Here is a 21031-nt window from a genome sequence, read left to right as displayed (position 1 = left end):
CCGGCCGGGGCAGGAGGCACATGCAGGTGGCGCGAAGGGCCGGGCGGGCGGGGACTCGGGAGGGGGCCCCCGGCCTGTGGAGGGTGCCGGCTGGTCAGCCCGCCTTTCCGTCCTCCTCGGCAGCCTTCCTGCCTGGGGTCCGAGTCTCAGGGCGGTCGGCTTCTCAGCTCGCGGCCTCCCTGTCAGCTTCCGGTCAGCCTCCCTCCCGGTGGGCCGCTCCGGGCTCGTAGTGTCGCCCAGAGGCCTCGGCGCTGGCCGCGGGCAGTGGTCGGCCCTCCTGTCTGTCCGGGGGCTGAGAGACAATCCCGACCTGCGCTTCGGTGTTGCCCCGACAGGGCGCTGAAGTGCAAGTGAAGGTCATTTGAGTTCCGAATCCGAGAGAGGAGGCTCTTGAACGGAGCCACTGAAGTCCTTCAGAGTGATGGGGGCCTTGGCGTGTGTGTCCATATTCCTTTCAGGACTCACTGAATTCATAACTTAGCCTGAGGAGAACCGACATCTTTAATGATGTCACTTCCTCTTTGAAAAGAGAGGAGAGGATGTCTTTCCATTTTCACTCTACTTTTGTGTCTTTCAGGAATGTTTTTAAAATTTTTCCTTCTATCGGTTTTTCATGTATCTTGTTAAATTTATTCCTAGGTATTTGATCTTCTCTGCTGTTGTAAATGGGGTTTCCTCTTCCGTAATGTCCTCCAGATGTTCATTGTTTGTGTATATAAAGCCTCTTGATTAAAACAAACAAACCCAACAACTTTCGGGAGATTTGACAAAGTTATACACCTGATAGTACACCACCACAATCAGGATCTAGAACATTTCCATCACCTGGAAAAGTCCTACCTCTTTTTGAGAGCCCATCCCTCTACCTGTGCTTAAAAAAAAAAAAAAAAAAAGAAAGAAAAAATAGTTTATTGAGACGTAATTTACAATCCGCTCAGTTTACCCATTTAAAACGGGCAATTCAATATTTTTTTACTGTGTTGTGCAACCATCATCAAAATCAATTTAGAACACTTTTATTACCCCCTCAAACAAACCCTGTACCCATTAGCAACTAGTCACTCACCGTGCCCCTTCACTGCCCCCAACCCCAGCCCTAAACAAGCACTAAACTACTTTGTCTCCATAGATTTGCCTATTCTGGACAATAGGCAAATTTGGAAAACACCAAATTTGCAAATTTCTGGATTTGCCTATTTGCCTATTCTGCCTATTTCATATAGATGGAATCAAAGAATATTGGCGCTTTTGTGACTGGCTTCTTTCACTTAGCCTACTGATTTTTGTACATTAATTTTTGATCCTAGTACTTCACTGAAATCATTTATTATTTGAGTTAGTTTTGTCATTAATGCTCATGATTTTCCAGGTATACTATCATATTATTTGTAAATAGAGATAATTTTATTTCTTTTTAACCCATTTTTATGCCTGCAATTGATTTTTTTTTTTTTTTTTGTCTAATTGCACTGGCTAATACCATGAATAGAATGTTGAATAATAGTGGAGATAGTGAGCATTCTTGCCTTGTTCCTGATCTTAGGGGAAATCCCTCTAGTATTTCCCATTAAATAAGGTATTGGCTTTAAGACTAAGGGGGTGTATGTTTAAAACATTAAAATGTATTCTTCAATTTTATTCAATGTTTTTACTAAGAATGGGTGTTGAATTTTGTCAGAGGCTTTCCTAAATCTATGGAGATAATATTTTTTCCTTAGATTTATTAACATGGTGTATGATACAAATGGATTTCCTAAGATTGAACCGACTTTGCATTCCTGAAATAAATCCCACTTGGTTATGATGTACTTTTTTCTTAATATAGTGTTAGACTCTCTTTGCTAATAATTTGTTTAGGATTTTTGCATTGGAATTTGAGACAGGGTAGTTTTTCTTTCTTTGTACTTCTTCATCTGGTTTAGGTATCAGATTATACTTAGTTCATAAAAGGAATTAGGAACTTTTCCTTCCTTTTCAGTGCTCTGGAATAATTTATAGAACATTGAGACTATCTGGTGTTTGAAGATTTGGTAGAATTCTTCTGTGAAACCATCTAGGTCTAGTGCTTTTTGTGGGATAATTCCTTAATAACTTTTTCTGTATCTTCTATGGAAATTGGTCTGTTTACACTTTCCAACTCTAATGGGTCAATTTTGGTAATCTGTATTTTCCTAGGAAATTATCCATTTCATCTAGGTTTCCAAATTTATTTGCATAGAGGTCTGCAAAATAGTGTCTTATGATTTTTAAAAATTCCTTGTATTTCAATGGTTATTTCCCCCTTTTCATTTTTTTTTTTGATGTATGTGCTTTCTTCCTTGTCCTTGATCAAGTTCACCAGTGTTTTGTTAATTTTTTTTAAAACACAGGATTTTGATTTGTTAATTAGGTATTTTATTTTTTAATCTCTTCCTCAATAATAAAGGTAAATAATAAAGATAAAACTTCATTATTTCCTTATGTATACTTTCTTTTGGTTTACTTTGCTCTTGTGTGCTTTTATTTTGAGCAAGAAATTTAATTAATTTTTTTCTTCCTTTTTATTGATAAAAGTGTTTAGTGCAATGAGTTTTCTTCTAACCACTACTTTAAATCCCACTGATTCTAATGTATAGTGGTTTTATTGTCACCATTTAAAAATATATTGTTTTGTAATTTCAGTTTGTATTATCACTTTCACTCTAGAGTTGCTTAATAGATTTAATTTTTCAAAAATTTCCAGGACTTTTTCTTTTTTTTTTTTCCTAGTAAACTCTAGTTTTATTGCATGTGATCAGAGTGTTGTAATGTCTCCACTTTATGGATGTTACTGATGTTTTCTTTGTGACCTAATTTATGAGCTTTCCTTTTGGTTCTTTCTCTCCTCCATAAGCCAAGAGATTGGAAGACTGTCCCTTTAAGTTGTTTTTATCCCTTTAAATCACGCTTGCCCCTTTAACCAAATCAGTCTCATTAAAGTGCACGTTTTTGGCGTCTGGCCCTTTAAATCGTACATTGAAATTCTTTCCTGTAGTCTGTGCTGTGATCTGCCTGGTTATCTTCTAGTATTTTCAGAGTTAGGGTGGATTTCAATTTGCTGTTGGTTGCTCCAGCTCTCCCGCAGCCACCTTTTCTAGGGTCCCTCCTTTCTCTTCCTTGCTGGCCACAAAACCCTGCTTAGGGTGAGGTTTGAGCAAATGGGATCATAGTGCCACGATGTAATGACTTTTCTCATTTTGCTTACATTTATTTTTCATTTCCAGCATTCTCTGTCTTCAAGTAATGCTGAGGGTGTGGTTTTGTGTAGAATTTTTGTAGTGTAAAGTTGTTTGGGGAGAAATTTTGGGAAGTTCATTACTATACCCTGCCTCTCCCCGCAACCCCGTCACATCGTCTAGAGCTACCCAGAAGTTCTGCCTTGAAAGGTTTTGAACAAGAGAAGTAATAGGGTCAGATTTACTTAGTGCATGCTGTATAGGGGAGATTGCATTGGAGGCAGGCAAGACTGAAGCTCAAGTTGAAAAATATATAAATATATTTTTTGGTATCCTTTCAGAACTTACTTAATTTTACTTTGATAATTTAACTTACTTAAATTTACTTTGATAATTTGGAAGTATAAAACTGTACTCTGTGTAACTTGATTGACTCCTGAGAATAAGCTTTTCAGAGATCCTTCATCAGGGGCACTATTTTAGTCTTCATGCTCCTCTAAAGGTCCCATTGCTAAAAGGCACTCAGGTTTTTTGTCTTTTTTGGCCCCTGCGCTGGTGATTAAAAAATTTTAGGGGTAGTATAAGACACTTTAGCACTAGGTTTCCCCCTCCTTTGAATAATAAAAACAGATAAAAGATTTACTCTAGGAATTGGAGAGAGTATGGTGGTGTTGGTGAGCTCTTCACCTTTAAAGGGGGGAGAGCAGGAAGTGAGGGAAGAATAAAATGGGTCTGGTATTGCATTAGCACCAACAGATCAAAGAGACAAATAATAGTCCAGCACTAAGATAGTGGATTGGAAGTGAAGAACATTGAAAAACAGGTGAAGAAGCTCATCGGGGAAGGGAAAGGATGCATGAATTAGTGCTGGAGATCCCCACATAAGTCAGGTAGAAATAACGGGATGGCAAAGAGCTGAGATTGTGAAACCAGCTTTCTGCTCTTATAGCTGGTTTATGCTGACCTAGAATGGCTTTCCTCTAGTTGGCTTCTCTTCTGGGAAACAAACAATAATGCAGTTTGTTTTGAAGTTTGGTCCTGAAATTTTGGAATTTTTTGCCATTCCTTTGTGGCAGGGGTGACATGATCAGAGCTGGAGGGAGGATAACGGGGAGGGAGTGGGATTGGGAGAGATTGGAAGCCAGAAACCAGTTTTGAGGCAGTAATAAAGTAGAAAGATAGAAGGCCTGAACTAAGACAGTGGCAATGGAGGCAGAATGGACAGGACTGATGACTGGCTGGAAGAGGGAGAAGGATGGGTTGAGGCCAAGTCTGAAGTTTATGTGCTGGGCAGCTGGGTGGATGATGGAGCCATTAACTTTAGTGACCACTCTGCTGTGCTTGTGAAACCAACAATAGAGTCAAGGGAAGGAGGTCCTGAGGTAGACTTATATTTCAGTCAAGCCAGAAAGTGCTTAATGATTTTACTCATTAAGTAAAATGAGTAAAATCACTAAGTGCTTAATGATCTTACTCATTCTTGGATGTATTTAGTATTAACGTTAAGTGGACATTCATTGCATACTTTTGTCTGGCTCTCTGTTGGAAACAAAGGTGAATTATTTACCCATTCAGTAACATTTATTTAACATCTACCATACTGTAGGCACTAAGTCAGGTGCTAGTGACACAGATAGATCAGACAAATATTTTATTCTCAAGGGACTTATAAATGAATAATGTGAATAATGGAAATATAAGCTAGTAGGCATCAGTGCTGTAAGAGAGACAACTTAGAAGGGCGTTGGTAGTTCAGGAAAAGGGAGACATAGAAGGAAGAAATCAAGGTAATGAATGGAGAAATTGCTAGTGGGACAGTGGATATGATCAAGAGCATTGGCTTTGAAGTCAGAAAGTCATAATCTTGGCTTTCTCATTTACTAGCAGTGTAATATTGGCTAAGTTAATTAACTATTCTGATGTTCAGTTTCCCTTTCTGTAAAATGGGGATAATAGTTCCTACTTTAATGAGTTACTGTGAAGATTAAATGAAGTAATGCATGCAGAATGCCTAGCACAGTGTTTGGTATAGAGTAGGTGCCCAGTATATGTTGGCACACTCAGCAGGAATGGCTTAAGGGAAGAGAAGGTGATCAGCCCAGTGTCTAGCACATAGTGCATACACTAAATATTTATTGAATGAATGAAAAATTAGTTTTGGACCACATTGTGGAATACCTTGGGGACTCTAATTTTATAATCACTGCAGATTTTTGAATGGTGGAGTCAAGTTATCAGAGATACAGACACTTCTGGAAGATAAGCTTTTAAGCCGTTTGAGATGTCTTATAGTTTAGAAATCCAGGGGCAGCCAAGTCAGGTAACTCTTCTAATGTTTCAAACAAGACTAATAAGTCAAGCTGGTTCCCTGTTCTCACAGAACTTGAGATACATACCCATAATTTATATATAGTAGAGGATGTTGAATGCTGTTGTGGAGGTACAAATAAATGCTTTGGAGGTGGTGAATAATTTGGGGATGAAGAAATCAAGGAAGGCTTCGTGGTGGTGGAAGTAGCTCCATGAAATTTACACATATTCCTGAGATAGGAGGGGATTACAGGTAGGAAAAACATGTTAGTGAAGTATTGAGTATGGATCAGGGATGGATAATGATTTGGGAAGAAGGAGAAGTGTATTTTGACTGGGTCAGAGTGTGTGGAAAGAGGAGGAGAGGCAGATTTGAAGCATAAGCTGGGACAAAAATTTATGGTATACACTGGAGCCATAGCCTCAGTAAAGTACACAAAATAAGTGGAAGAAATAATTTTGCCTTTTTTCTTTTTCCCATCCACTATACTCCTTGACATATTTGATATTCCCAACTAATACAAATAGACGTGATGGCTCCTATCTTGACCTCAAGGAGTATATGTCTAGGTTATGTAAGACTAACAAACAGAAAACATTTGGAAGTGATGCTGGTATAGTATTCCAAAGGTTGTAGGTACTTAAAGGGAAGGATACATATGGGTATATGAAGAGCTGAGTTTCCCAAACTTAAGTTATTTTCCTATGTTTTATCTGCACATCATCTGCACTATCATTTACTTAATGTATTTATTTAAATAGGTGCATGTTTTTCCTCCCAACTAATTTTCTTTTTAGAACACTTTACATCATTACCTCAGTGGAAAACATGTATCATTTTCCATAAATAGAAATTAATTAAAAACAATCTAATAAAGGTAAAACAATATTAAATTCTAGCCAAATAGGTTGCCTGCTGGAGGTTGCTGCAGTCATAAAGAGAGATTAGCAAGTCTTAGAAAAGTCTTAATGACATACTAGTTACAAGCTCAGACTTTCTCCTAGCGGTAATCAGAAGATTGAAAAAGAATTTGAAAGGGAATTAGTTTCTCACTGTGTGAGTTGATATTCTTTAGTGCTATGTCTGCGCCCCACTCAGAATCAGTGGCATGTTTCTCACAAATTGGGACATGCCATTTTATTATTTTTTTAAATTTATTTTTTTAACATCTTTATTGGAGTATAATTCCTTTACAATGGTGTGTTAGTTTCTGCTTTATAACAAAGTGAATCAGTTATACATATACACGTATCCCCATATCTCTTCCCTCTTGTATCTCCCTCCCTCACACGCTCCCTATCCCACCCCTGTAGGTGGTCACAAAGCACCGAGTTTGGGTCATCGTGTTTTCATTGACATTTGTTTCTAGGTATTTTTTGATTTCCTCTTTGATTCCTTCAGTGATCTCTTGGTTATTAAGTAGTGTATGATTTAGCCTCCATGTGTTTGTACTTTTTACAGTTTTTTTTTTGCAGTATGCGGGCCTCTCACTGTTGTTCCCTCTCCCATTGCGGAGCACAGGCTCCAGGTGCGCAGGCTCAGCGGCCATGGCTCACAGACCCAGCTGCTCCGTGGCGTGTGGAATCTTCCTGGACCAGGCCATGAACCCATGTCCCCTGCAGCGGCAGGTGGACTCTCAACCACTGCACCACCAGGGAAGACCTATTTTTTACAGGTTTTTTCCTGTAATTGATATCTAGTCTCATAGCGTTGTGGTTGGGAAAGATACTTGATACGATTTCAATTTTTTAAAATTTACCAAGGCTTGATTTGTGACCCAAGATATGATCTATCCTGGAGAATGTTCCATGAGCACTGGAGAAGAAAGTGTATTCTGTTTTTTTTTGGATGGAATGTCCTATAAATATCAATTAAGTCCATCTTGTTTAATGTATCATTTAAAGCTTGTGTTTCCTTATTTATTTTTATTTTGGATGATCTCTCCATTGTTGAAAGTGGGGTGTTAAAGTCCCCTACTATTATTGTGTTACTGTCGATTTCCCCTTTAATGGCTGTTAGTATTTGCCTTATGTATTGAGGTGCTCCTGTGTTGGGTGCATAAATATTTACAATGTTATATCTTCTTCTTGGATTGATTCCTTGATCATTGTGTAGTGTCCTTCTTTGTCTCTTGTAATAGTCTTTGTTTTAAAGTCTATTTTGTCTGATATGAGAATTGCTACTCCAGCTTTCTTTTGATTTCCATTTGCATGGAATATCTTTTTCCATCCCCTCACTTTCAGTTTGTATGTGTCCCTAGGTCTGAAGTGGGTCTCTTGTAGACAGCATATATATGGGTCTTGTTTTTGTATCCATTCAGCTAGTCTACGTCTTTAGGTTGGAGCATCTAATCCATTTATACTTAAGGTAGTTATCGATATGTATGTTCCTGTTACCATTTTCTTAATTGTTTTGGGTTTGTTATTGTAGGTCTTTTCCTTCTCTTGTGTTTCCTGCCTAGAGAAGTTCCTTTAGCATTTGTTGTAAAGCTGGTTTGGTGGTGCTAAATTCTCTTAGCTTTTGCTTGTCTTTAAAGGTTTTAATTTCTCTGTCAAATCTGAATGAGATCTTTGCTGGGTAGAGTAATTTTGGTTGTAGGTTTTTCCCCTTCATCATTTTAAATAGGGACATACCATTTTAGAACATACTCTATTTCACTCAACAAACAGCATATTTATTGTGTATCTAATTTATACAGTACTGGACCTCTAATGAAGAATAGAACATACTCCTCAAGTAAACAATGTGATAATTCCTATGATAACTGAGCATAGGGTGCTTTGTGGAATCAGAGAAGGCCCTCCACCCCTGGAAAGCTAAGTATTGGAGGAGTAGAAGAAAGCCGGGTATAGAGTGGTGGTAGGGCAGGAATGAGGTGGGGAAGGGTTGGGGTACATATAGAGTGTTACAGAGAAAAGGAGAACAAATATAAAAGCTTTCAGGGAACACATGCTCATTGTTGTACAGGTTTGTCTTTGGACACACAATCCCTTAGGTTTTCTTCTCACAGTTAATATTTGGGAAGGCAGCATGGTTTAGTGGGTAGAGTCAGGAAGCTTATCACTCTGACAAACCTTTATTAGTACCTACTCTGTGTCTGGTAGCATAGATAGAAAGATGAATAAGGCACACAGTGACACTGACCCTCCAGGAGGTCACAGCCTAGTGGCAGAAACAGTATAAACACATGCTATAAAAGTGTGCTGAATGCTGTGAACAAAGTGTCCCTGGAACCTGTTCCTGGAACCAGTGCTGTCTATCCCGCTGTTTGTGGGGCTGTGGGTGTTTGAGGGAAGGCTGTAGAGAGGAGGTGATGTGTGGGCTGAGTCTTGAAGAGCAGGTAGACATTTGCCTGGCAGGTGTGTATGTCTGTATGTGTGTGTACAGGCATGCATGCACACAGTGGTCTAGCCCAATAGAACAGCATGTGCAAAGACTGGGAGGGGTAAAGAACAAGATGTATTTGAGGAACCACATGGTCTCCTGTGCAATTGGAAGCATAATGTGTACCTGGAGTTGAACAGAGAAGGAAGACTATAGAGATAGCCTGGGGCAAGATGTGGTTTTTGGTGTTTATTTACTCTGTTGCTGTCCTTTTGGGGGCTCACCTTTCAAATCAGTAAAGGAAGGAGATCTCCTAGGCACCCCCAAGGTAGTTTATCCTTAGTTTTCTTGTTTTATTTTTTTCCAATATAGTATTAGCTAATTGGTAAACTGGTATTATCTAGTGATCTGAAATATACCAGCAAGTGTAAATATCCCCAAAGAGAGCTCAAGAGACATTTATAATTGTCAATTCTCAGGATAGTGGATCCTTTAAAGTCTGTGCTGACCTTGATATTTTACCTTGTGACTCTTTTTTTTTTTTTAATTAGGTTTAACCCAGAAGAATTTAGCTAAAAAGTTTGACTTCCCCATACCTTTGAATGAACCTTCCAAAATAATGAAGAAAAAGAAAAAGGTATATTATTGTAAAGGGGAATGAGTGATATTTTGAATTTTAGATTAACCTGTCTAAATACAAACGTGTGAAGATACTCAAGACATTAAAAATAGTGCCATCTTTTGAAAAATTTAATTTACTGAGATGAGAAAATAGAATTAATTTAGCAGTAATGAAACTGGGTTTGGAAATATTTATTAACCATAAAGAATAGTCCTTCCAGTGTTTGAAGATATAAAACGCATTTTAGTCAAAATGTAGCTGACTGTGAGCTTTTTCAAAGCATGAAAATATATGTTGCATAGAATATAACAAACTCAGATAGTGTTACATAAGAAAATCATGGATTTCACAGAAAAGAAAAAGGTATCTCTATTGGTGTCATATTGCTCTTTTAAAGGCAAGGGGTGTACAAGTTTCTAGCAGGAAAGCTGACAAGCATGAACCTTTATGCTGAACCATTTTCATGTCTGGCTGTCCAGATGTCATGGTAACTTTGAGTGTTTTAAACATATTCAAGGGACTTCCCTGGTGGCTCAGTGGCTAAGAATCCACCTGCAATTCAGGGGACACGGGTTCCAGCCCTGGTCCGGGAAGCTCCCACATGCCACGGAGCAACTAAGCCCGTGCACTACAACTACCGATCCTGCGCTCTAGAGCCCGCGAGCCACAGCTACTGAAGCCCGTGTGCCTAGAGCCCGTGCTCCACAACAAGAGAAGCCACCGCAGTGAGAAGCCCGCACACCGCAACAAAGAGTAGCCCCCCCGCTCGCGGCAATTAGAGAAAGCCCGCGCACAGCAATGAAGACCCAACTCAGCCAAAAATAAATAAATAAGTAAAATTAATTAAACATATTCAAGATCAGTTACTCTACTAATCTTTGTTTACCACTATATATTTTACACTTCAGTTTAAAGAAACTGTTAGTTGATAATGACACATAAAATTATATTATTTCTGAGCTTTGAGTTTGTTTGATTTCTAATACATGTATAGTATAAAATAGCATTCAGAGTGACTAATCCTTGCAGCAAGTGTATTTTGAGTGAGCATTTAATCTTCCCACTATACTAAGAAATTTTTCTTCTAAGAACCAATTCCTCTTGGGCAATAGCCAATATTTACCTGTAACTACTTTGTGCCAGACACTGGGGTAAGTGCTTTACCTATATTTTTCATTAATTCTAATAATCCAGTATTTGAAGTTATTCCTAAATGAGATTAAAACACTTGCCCAATGTCAAGCAGCTGGTTAAGTGGTGAAGCCAGAATTTGAGCCTAGATCTATCTGCTTCTATAGTCTCCATTCTTCCTATTCTAGTATATTCATGTTCTCTAGTAAGTTTGCTTTGGTATGTCCTAGGAGAAATGTTTAATTGTTAAGTAGAATAAAATACATTAAAAATCATATCATTGTCCAGTGGCTTAGACATAGACATAGGAATAGAAATTCGCTATTTTTACTACCTTTCAAAACAAAATTGAGTATGTTGAAACCATAGGACTTACTAGATATTGCCTTTGAAAGACATTGCCTTCGACCAGGACAGTTAATTTAAATACTGCAGAGAGGAAATGCTAGGAAGTTGGAAAAAGATATCAGAGAATTCACTGAATATGGGAAAACAATCATGTTTAATTTTTAGATCTCTAAGTATAATATTGCTTTATAATGATAATATCAAACTGGCATGCAACACAGTTGGCTCACTCCCAATTGCCTATATCACAATGTAGTCCAGATTCTCTGCTCAGTGTTCCTTAACTGTGCTTACCTTTTTAAGGTTTCAGTATGGAATGGAGTGTACAAAGTCATTTCTAAAATGCTTGAAGAAAATGAAAAATACAGACTTAGGCTGAAATTATGTAGTGAAAGTAAGTTAACACAATTTTCATTGTATTAAAGAGAACTGGCTTCTCTAATAGTTTAGTTACCTTTGGATTACATTAGACCAGTAGTTTTCCTAATTGTCACATTCAATGTATAGAGCTATAGAAAAAAGGCTACCATATTATCACTGTTCATTGTAATGAAAAGTCAATGCATTGTAAAGCATTAAGTGTAGAGTAGACCACAGGTGTATGTGTGTGTGGAAGAGTGCAGAAGGTGAATGTTGACTGGAACTGAGTCAAGGGAACACGCTTGTCTATTAAATTTGAATTTTAATGCCAACTTTTTTTAAAAACGCCAAATTTTTAATACAGATTACAAAACTCATCCATATTGATGAAGAAAAACATTTTAATTGTATTATAGAAGTATAAATTCTGTGTTGCTTCATACAGTCACTTCCTTTTCATGATGCTGCAGTCCAATTTAATGCATTTAGCAAAATCTGCCCTTGAGTTATGGCCTTGATGTCATTATTTCATTCCTGGAAAGCAATTCATAAATTAAACCATGTTTTAAGCTGCATCAGTGAGTTGATATTGTGGCCAGAGCAAAATTAGATGTCATCTAGTATGTTTATCAAAGTAATTGGAAGTTCTGGATGCTCAAACAAGTAAGTTGGATAAAATTTATGTAACATGAATTGCTAAATCATAAGGCATTTTCTTTCCTTTACATGCATGTCCTAATACATATATTACCATGCTGAATGCTTCTATAAGTTTTTAGTGCAGTCACTCAAGGACAACTTTTATATTGACAGTCAGTAAATCTGCATAATTTGATTTTGTGAAGAATATTTTCGTAAGATAATTAAAACAATGCCATTTTGTAAGCAGTGTAACACTGGAAACTCATTACTGTTATTGTAATATTGCATCCATAATAGCATAAATTGTTTGCAATCATGGTACATGAACTAATGTTCACATTAGTGATACTCTGTTTAATTTTTCTTATCTATTTAAGCAGGATAATGAAGCAGAGGGCATTTAAGAGGAAATAAGTTGTCAGTGGTTTCTTAGGTGACAAAGATGTTTGAACAGGCAGAGAAATGTGCACAAACCCTGGACATTGTTGTGAGTGTTAATCCAGATCCAATTACTCTAATAAATGTACTAGATCACATCTAATTTTGCTCTGGCCATTACCTTGAACTTGTTGGGTTCTTTTGTGCCTCAGCAATAGACCTTCTATTAAATATCAATGATCTTGTAATATGGTCTTGTAAGGATTATTTAGCAATTTAAAATAATATGCTGTGTTTTCCAGAAATAGCCTCTTATAAAAAATAGCCTCTTATAAAAAAAAGGTATTTTTATTACAATTTTTAACCTGATTATAGAAACTAATAATTATATTTTAAAAATGTATTATAATTCTTGTTCCTTATTATATATTTATTAATGGGAAAGCCAATGCCAGAGACCAACTTGAATTTTCCTTATATTTTATGTTGTTCCTAGATTCAAATTACACAAAATGAATCTTCTTGTCATCTTCTGGTAAGAATCCACTTAGATAACAATGAAAAGGTGTAGACTTTTTCCTTCCCCTTTACATCCTACCATCTCCAACCTTTAATGTATACCCATTGCTAATTCTAGCCTGTTTCCTTCCTTAAACCCAGTGTCTGACACATAGAAAGCATCATTAAATATTTGTTGAAATTTAATAAGCTTCATTTGGGCCTCATATTCACAATGCCTATTGAAACTACTCTCTCTGGTCCAAGTTTTATGTTTTTTCTTTTTCATATCTCTGCTTAGTTCTCTTTTCTTTTTGAACATGCTTTCACATTTAATGTTGTTTTACTACTACTTGTTCAAATTTTTCTTCTTATTATCCTGAAGACTATGTCATGGTTCTCTTTCTACCTTTCTGACCATATTTTCTATGTATTTTTCATTTGTCCCTTTTGCTACCATCTAATAACAAATGCTTCCCTAGGAGTAATTGTTGGTCCTGCTGTCTCTTTACATATTTATTCTGAGATAACTCACCCATTTTATAACTTCAGTTACTCTTTCTGGGTGTATGACCCTTAAATCTCTATCCTACTTCTGACCTCTGGTCATGTGCCTCTGAATTTCTTTAGGCTGTTCTACAGTTACTTTTAAATGCCACATGGTTTAAACTGAGCATGTCATCCCCCCACTTTTTTTTTCCAATTGTGCCCTGATATACTAATCATCTGGGCTCATTCAATTCTTAGGAGTAGGTTACACCCAGTTTGGTGGGGTTTGGAAAGTAGTAGAAAAGGTAAGTAAGATGGGCTTTGGAACAGAGAAATTAGACTTATAAGTGGGAATGTGGGGGAAGGGGGTATACTTTAAGACAAGGACATGAGAAAATTCATGGAGTCACAGAAAATGTTTAGGAATATACAGCTTGATTAAAGCTTTTCAAGGTAGTCATAGTGAAGAAAGGTATACAATGTACTGAGAATGTATTTCAAATAGTCTCACATGGATACTTGTTCAAGGATATGTACTCAGTTCAGTAGGCAATGAAGAAACATGGAACATTTTCGTAACCCTTTATTCCAAATGATTTCAAATGTACATAAAAATCACAAGAAGAATACAAAGACCTCCAGAATACCCGTTACCTGGGTTCATCGTTTTTTACGTCTTGCCACTTCGCTTTATCATTATCCTACTCCCCCTCTCTCTTTCTCTGTGTGTTATGTGTATCAAGTATTGCCCCTTAATACTTTAGTGTGTATATCCTAAGAACCAGGATATCTTTTTTATAACTACACTACAGTTATCAAATTCAGGAAATTTAACATTGGTATAAAACTTTTATGTAATCTATAGTCTGTATTCCAGTGTTTTCTTGTGCCAATAATGTCTTTAATGGGATTTTTTTCCTGTTAGCAGGTCTGGTCCAGTGTCATGTATCGCATTTAATTGTCATGTCTCTTTAGTCTTCTTTAGTCTGTAACAGTTCTTCAACCTTTCTTTGTCTTTTATGACATTGACATTTTTGAAGAATGCAGGCCAATTATTTTTCAGATTATCCCTCTGGACTTGCTGATACCTCCCATGATTTGATTCATATTTTGCATTTTTGGCTGGAACATTATATAAGTAATGTTACTTCCTTCTCAGAACATCACATCTGAAGTCATGTGATTTTCATTTATCCCTTATTGAGGGATCTATTGGTTTGATGTCCATTTGATCTATTGCTTAAGATGTCCATTTCTCCACTATATATAGTTACTATTTTTCATTTTGTAATTAATAAGTATTTTATGGAAAGATAATTAGAAATTACGCAAATATCTTGTATATCATCAGTATAGAACATTTTAAAGCAGTGGGTTGATCAGATCTGCATTTTAGAAAGAATCCAGTGTCATTTTATAAAAAGGTTTGGAATAGAGGCAAGATAAGAGGTGAACAAGAAAATCTAGGGATTGTAACAGCAGTCCAAGGGAAAAGTGAAATGCACTTAATGAGAGTGGAGAGGATACAGATGACTAGATGTAGGGCAGTATGAGAGATGATACTAAGGTTTGAGAATGAGCAGATAAGAAATAAGGAAGTCAAGAGAAAGAACTGGTTTTGCGAAGCTACTGAGTTTTATTTTGGCACGTACAATTTTAGACGATAGGTATTCAGGTGAAAATTGTAAGCAATTGGAAGTGTCATGTCAGATCCAGTGTGATATCTATACTGCATAAAGGTCATATGTAGTTCTAGCAGTAGATGCAGATGAAACCTCAATGCGGGGATGGAGGGAGAGGAGAGGACTGAGAACAGAATGTCAGGCAACATCTAGGATGAAGAGGAAGTCTCAGTCCCTCGAAGAGGGATTCTAGGGGCTTAATTAGGAGTAATGAGAGAAATGATTGTCAGTTTGGGGGGATACAAATGAAGCTTGTGGGAGATCAAGGGATCAACAGTTTAAAGGACAGTGACCTTTTTCAGTGAGAATATAGGGGTACAAAAAAGTAGGGGTATAGAAGTATATGTATATCAGCTGGGAATATTTTAGGAGTTCCAGTGCTTAGAAGTAAAGTAGAAGTTCCAAGTGATGACAGTGACCATCCAAGCAATGACTTTGCTTGTGAGTGGCTGAAGTGACTTTGCTTGTGAGTGCTTGTGACTTTGCTTTTGAGTGACTTTGCTTGTGAGTGCTTGTGAGAGGCCTGGAGATAAAGACCTGTGATATAGTCTTTTTTTGTGGCACAGTTCTTATAATTGGGACTGTTGAAGTCACCACGGGTATTGGCAGGAGTTGGAGTGGAGAAGAAAATATGAGTTACATATTGAGTCCATCAGAAGCTTTTTATGGTCAACTAGAGAAAGTAAAAATCAAAACAGTAAATGCAGGGAGTGGCTAACTGTTGCTTTGCAGTTTTAGAAATGTTAAAATTTTTCAGTGACTACTGATTATGACATTTTATATTAACAAGATTCAATTTTGTCATCTTTTATTTAGGGTTAACCTATTTTTGGATCTGTTTACCAAAGAAGATTATGAAGAGTTTAAAGATGGAACTTTAAATTGAATCATAATTATATGTTAATTTTGATGTGTTTTGTTGGAATTGGGACTTTAATAGTTGAATAGAAAAAACTATGTTCTTTATCAATTAGTAGTGTTTCTTTGCAAATTAATAAAAATTTTAGTTAAATATTGTTATTATATGCATACAAGTGTTATTTTTAGAATTAATACTTATTCCATACTCATTCAAATTAATATTTTACATAAAATTTAAATTAGCATATAAATATAATTGCATGCATTTAAAATTGCCAACTTTTCCCTTTTATTAGTGAGTCTGCATCCACTGCTGGGTTTTTTTGTTTGTTTGTTTAAGAAAAGTTTTACTAATGTATTAATATTTCAGCAAAGTTATTGCAATGGATTTAAAAGGCAGACAGACACTATTATAGGCTATAAAGTAACAAGTTTCATACAATTAAAATATTACATAGACCTATGGGATTTACTGAATAACTAACAGACCCATAAAAGAAATTAAATCTGAAATGTTAAATCCAGTATTAGCACCTACAATATCTCTGAAAGTAAAACTTTTAACCGTTTCATTCTCTCCTAGTATATGTCCTAACTTTCTCCCAAATACAGTGCTCTCAAACCCCAAAGATGAAGGGCACAGGAAATCCCAATACTAAGAACACACAACCAAAAAGAACTAGAAACAGTGACCCAGACTTGAGACTTTTAGTTGGAAATCACTTAACTTACTGAACTTGAACCAATCATAATATTTCTGTGCACTGAATACTGTATATGAGGAAAGTCTAGGAATCATAAGGTTTGCCAGTAGGGATAGTTAAAAATTAGCAATATATAGTAGTATTCCTATCAAATTTTTTTCTCTTAAGTTATATTTATAACAAAACTATAATTAAAATACTTATTAACACTTGCTTATTCAGGGGGACACAGCAGGGACATTTGTGTTTGATGGTTTAGCATCCACTTTATTGTGCTTACTTATTTTTATAAGGAACAAGCAACACATAGTGCATCTTCCCAATGTTCAAGGTAATGCAGTAATAACAGAATTCTCAAAAAAAAAAACCCAAAAAACAAAAACCTGGAAATTGCATTAAATACTGCTTTAATCAGGAATTGCTATAATAAAACAAGTAACATTATACATTATTTTCCCAATGAGCTTTGGTTTGAGAAACTGAATAGCAGAACTTGATCTTTAAGCTTTGAGTCATGGCAAAACTGGTAATTCTCTGAAATCTGGGAGATGCATTAGCAAAACCAGACACAGCCCACCCTTCACCAAAATCCTGGAGAAAAGCATTTTATGAATTTGTGGGAGTAAGACTGAGCACTGGCTAGTTTACGACTTGCTGAAGCCCAAGGAATGACGAGAACCACTGGCACTGGTGGCAGGTAAGAAATAAACTGTGTTGGGCTGACCAACTGCATATTTTATTAATGGCTTTGAATAAAAAAAGTGAAATGCTTCATTGCGTTTTCTCAAAAACTAATCAAAAGATTACAGAGTCCTACACAATTTGGAGACACAAAGTGGATGCTGAGTGACTAGAGGTCGCTCCAGGTGTGGAATTTTACAAAGTCAGTCCTTGGAGTGAATGGCACCGTGGCTCTGGCAGCAGATACGAAGGAATGATGCTCTGGAGAGGAGGTGGGGGACACTCTGCGGTCGGCCGGTGGACAGGTGAGGGTCCCAGCTGGAGGTGGGCCTTTAATCCTATGGTTTATCTTCCACTACTCAGGCCTCTGTCTTTAGAAATAGTAATTTCAATGACTCAAAGTCCTCTCTCCATGGGATCTGTCAGGAGGAGGCCTTGGGGAGCATAGATCTTCTCATTCTGCTCTTGAATGTATCTGGAGACTTTCTTCAGAACCTTCTGGTAGTGAGTTTCCATGCACAAGAAGATGGTGTACGCTGTTAGACAAGCCAGGCAGCCTTCAAGATAGGACTGGCCCCCGAGCTTCTCTGCTTCAGCATAAAGGTTATTTAGAGTTCGAACTGTTTCTTCAAACTGTTGCCTATCAATCCGGTTCTCCAGCTAAGCAGGGAACTTTGGTCTGGAACTGGCAGCGGGTGCCACTGCTGTAGTCTCACTGAATGAAAACCTTCCAGGACACTGGCGCCTGCTGCGGCCTCATGGCGAGGACAGGACGGGCCGCGCTCCCGGGCCCCGCCCCGCGCACCCCAGAGCCCCGTTCGGCCCGGGAAACAGGAACCCGCCTCCGCTGCCCTCCAGCGGCTGTCGCACCGCCTACGCCTCCACTGCTTTATTCATCCCTTCATATAGATTTAATTGTTTTAAGTTAAATTTGGATTCATTTAAATTATTTTTGGCTTCCTCACTTTTTCTAAATTTCTCAATTAATGATAAAGACCTACCATTTACATAGCAAACAGTTATTTGGGGTGTTTAATAGTTATTTAAGCCATCTTTTTATCCTAGGGAAAGTTAGTAAATTTATGCAGAGTCTGTATTATAAAGTGGAGTATTTTAGGGAAATTTCTGGATAAAGATGAGAGGAGACATTCTCCTTTCCAGGCCCTTAATTAGATACATTATTTTTATATCAGTAAATGAGAGATTCAGAACTCTGAAAATAATTTAGAAGTGTTTTTCAGTGAAGTCCCTTTATATTCTACTCAATATTAGTAGTAATCATCTAGTACCTACATAAGTTCTGCTTTTTGCTGATGCAGTCTCTCTCCCTAAATTGTATCAAAGGCAGGAACTGAAAATGTGGGAGGGAGGAGGCAAAAGGTTTTCCCTTAATCAAGCTCCATGTGCACGCCTTGCTTCTTTCCTTGAGGTGAAAGTCCTCTTTTTTTATCCAGGATGATGACAGTGACATCCATTATTTTTGAGGGTACTGAGAGGGTGAGCCCCCTCATTTCTCTTACAATGGCATTACACAGTGGCAGTAATACAGAATTCTCACGAAATGGTACAAGATGTAAGGATTGTAAAATAATTCATAATTTTGTTTCTTCTAGTTATAAGTTAACTACTTCATGAGCCTAGAACAGACTAGGGTTTGTGGTAACATGTTCTTGTGACTGTTTACCAAATCCATCTGTTTCCCGTTGAAGGATACATTGCCTGAGTGAATGGGCCCTGCTTACCATGCAGTGTCCAAAGGTCCCCTGGCAGCGAGGGTCATGCAACTTCTTTGGAATGCACTGGGCAAATTTTCAGGCTGCTAAATTCTTGCGTAAAGCTTCAAATTTTAGCTTAATACAATTTAAATCATTGTAAAATGAGACATTTACTTGTTTACACTGCAATTTATGCTGCATAAAGTGTTGTGATGAACATGAATGAGGATGTTAGGTTCGCTTCAATGTAAGTTTATATTTATGTGAGTTATACTACTTGACATAGTGAAGTAGTCTGTTTTAATTTATCAAGTGTGTCAATATTTATTAGATTTTAGAAATGAGTCTAATGCTGGATACAAGCTTTGTCTCACTGTTCTAGAACTGTGGAGTAATGAAGACTCTTACTAAAATGAATGTTCCAGATATTTCCTCTAAATCTTTAAATTTTCATTTAATAATGTATACCTGACTCTTCCTTTCTTCTGCTTGGGCCAAAGGCATTTTATTTTCGCCCAATAGTCTAGTATTTGCAACTTCTGTTTTGGAGTCTGCAGTGAGTGTTTCATGCTTAGCTGTGCATGCTGGGGAGGAAAGATATTTTAGTGGTTCAAATTAAGCATTTGGGTGAGTACAGAATAGAGGAGAAACATGTCAGTACTTCAAAATATTATTCAGCCATTTATTCCAGTCATCTGGAGGATTATAGGTGAGCTTTGGAACTATTAGGAAAAACGAATGGGATCTTTTAGCAAAGGAGATAACTAAAATTCAAGACATTTTCCCATCTAGTATAAGCTGAAGAAAGGTTAAAATTTGGGGAAAGTTTTGGGTAACCTAGGAGTCTTTGAGAGTAGGCTTATAATACAATGATGAGAGACTAGTCTTGAGTTTGGGAGCCAGCCCTGTGGGAGTGGAGGTGGAAACACACTAGTGCATCATTAATTAAAGGGAGAATGCTTGGCTGGGAAGTGGTATGCTACTGGAGTAGCATCACAAGTTCCTAAGTCAGGGACCATATATCTATGGCAGCTATGTAAATACGCTTCTCAGATTTCCTACCACATAGGGGGACATAATTGAGTGATGGCCCCCCTGTACTGCATTGTGCATTGACTCTTACATTTGTGTGAGGCCCTGCTTCCCAACTAGTTGCTCCTAGCCACTGATTAAGCATGGCAGGGATATTAAGGCAGATACATTTCTGTGAGATGAGCCTCAAAGACTCCCCATTTGCTTCGCTGAAACTTTCTTAGAACCACAGCAGAGAGAGAGTCTAAGACTTTTCCTACCCAACCATCTTTCCTTCCCTCTCTCCCCTGCAGAGATCAGTCCTTCGTCATGCTGGGATGGCTCTCCTAGGCTCCCCTGGCTCTCTCTCTTTTCCCTCCAGGCATTTCTCCAGTAAATACTTGCACATCTAATTCCACCTTGGCATCTGTTTCTGAGAGGACTCAAATGAATGCAAGTGATGTCCGGAGTGGTCTGATAAAGTAGGCAGCAAGATGGGGCACTGGGATGATATATTCACCATCCAGATGGCAACAAGACACTTTCTGAGTGGTATGTGCAATATGGATAGTCCCTGGCACACGGTGGTGGTCCTATTCTTAAAGATCTCAACTGAGATCACTTGGAAAAACTTCACAGTGGAGTGGAATATCTTCACAGGTATGATGATCCAAGCATTTGAAAGATATGGGGCAAGTAATGCCTTCAAACATAGTTTAGTTGTCTGGTTACAGCTATGTTGTATTAACACTCTACAGAGAGGATAGTAAAAAACTGTATGTCCATTAACAAGCAGTTAAAGAATAAATGTGAGGACCAGAGTGTCTCTCTGGTAGTTTATTGAAAGGTCTTTATCTGTTGCAGTGGAAGAGCGGACCTTGTTAAGTGGCAGTTAGAGGGTCTAAGAGCTAAAGTTGAAGAGCTCCAGAGGTGAATAAATGATCTGTTAAGGCAGGTCTGGTATGACAAAGTCAAGGCACAGGTTGGGGAAATCTGAGGCCCTGGAATGTGTAATGGCACTATCTGGATATATTTCCCTGAAGGTGTTGGCTCTGCAGATTCCCCTGAACCCTAGGAATT

At 37.6% G+C, this 21031-nt stretch overlaps 1 protein-coding gene and 1 pseudogene across 1 annotated transcript in view; one reads left to right on the top strand and one right to left on the bottom strand.

Annotated features, from left to right (window-relative positions):
• CUNH5orf47 (chromosome unknown C5orf47 homolog) overlaps positions 1–15853 on the top strand; it is a 17024-nt gene extending 1171 nt beyond the window's left edge. Inside the window, exons 2-5 of the mRNA XM_024753368.1 lie at positions 9381–9466; positions 11234–11324; positions 12807–12845; positions 15796–15853. Coding sequence (XP_024609136.1) covers positions 9381–9466; positions 11234–11324; positions 12807–12826 — 197 coding nt within the window. The 3' untranslated portion in view covers positions 12827–12845; positions 15796–15853. The remainder of the gene's footprint in view (positions 1–9380; positions 9467–11233; positions 11325–12806; positions 12846–15795) is intronic.
• Positions 15854–17570: 1717 nt separating this feature from the next.
• On the bottom strand, positions 17571–17991 carry LOC112405117 (golgin subfamily A member 7 pseudogene; annotated as a pseudogene).
• Between the last annotated feature and the right edge of the window lie 3040 nt (positions 17992–21031).

This window comes from Neophocaena asiaeorientalis, unplaced genomic scaffold (assembly GCF_003031525.2).
Source record: "Neophocaena asiaeorientalis asiaeorientalis breed wild unplaced genomic scaffold, Neophocaena_asiaeorientalis_V1.1 scaffold268, whole genome shotgun sequence".
Lineage (NCBI taxonomy): Eukaryota > Metazoa > Chordata > Mammalia > Artiodactyla > Phocoenidae > Neophocaena > Neophocaena asiaeorientalis.
Note: the sequence above shows the minus strand (reverse complement) of the source record. Positions and strands in the feature narration are given on the sequence as shown.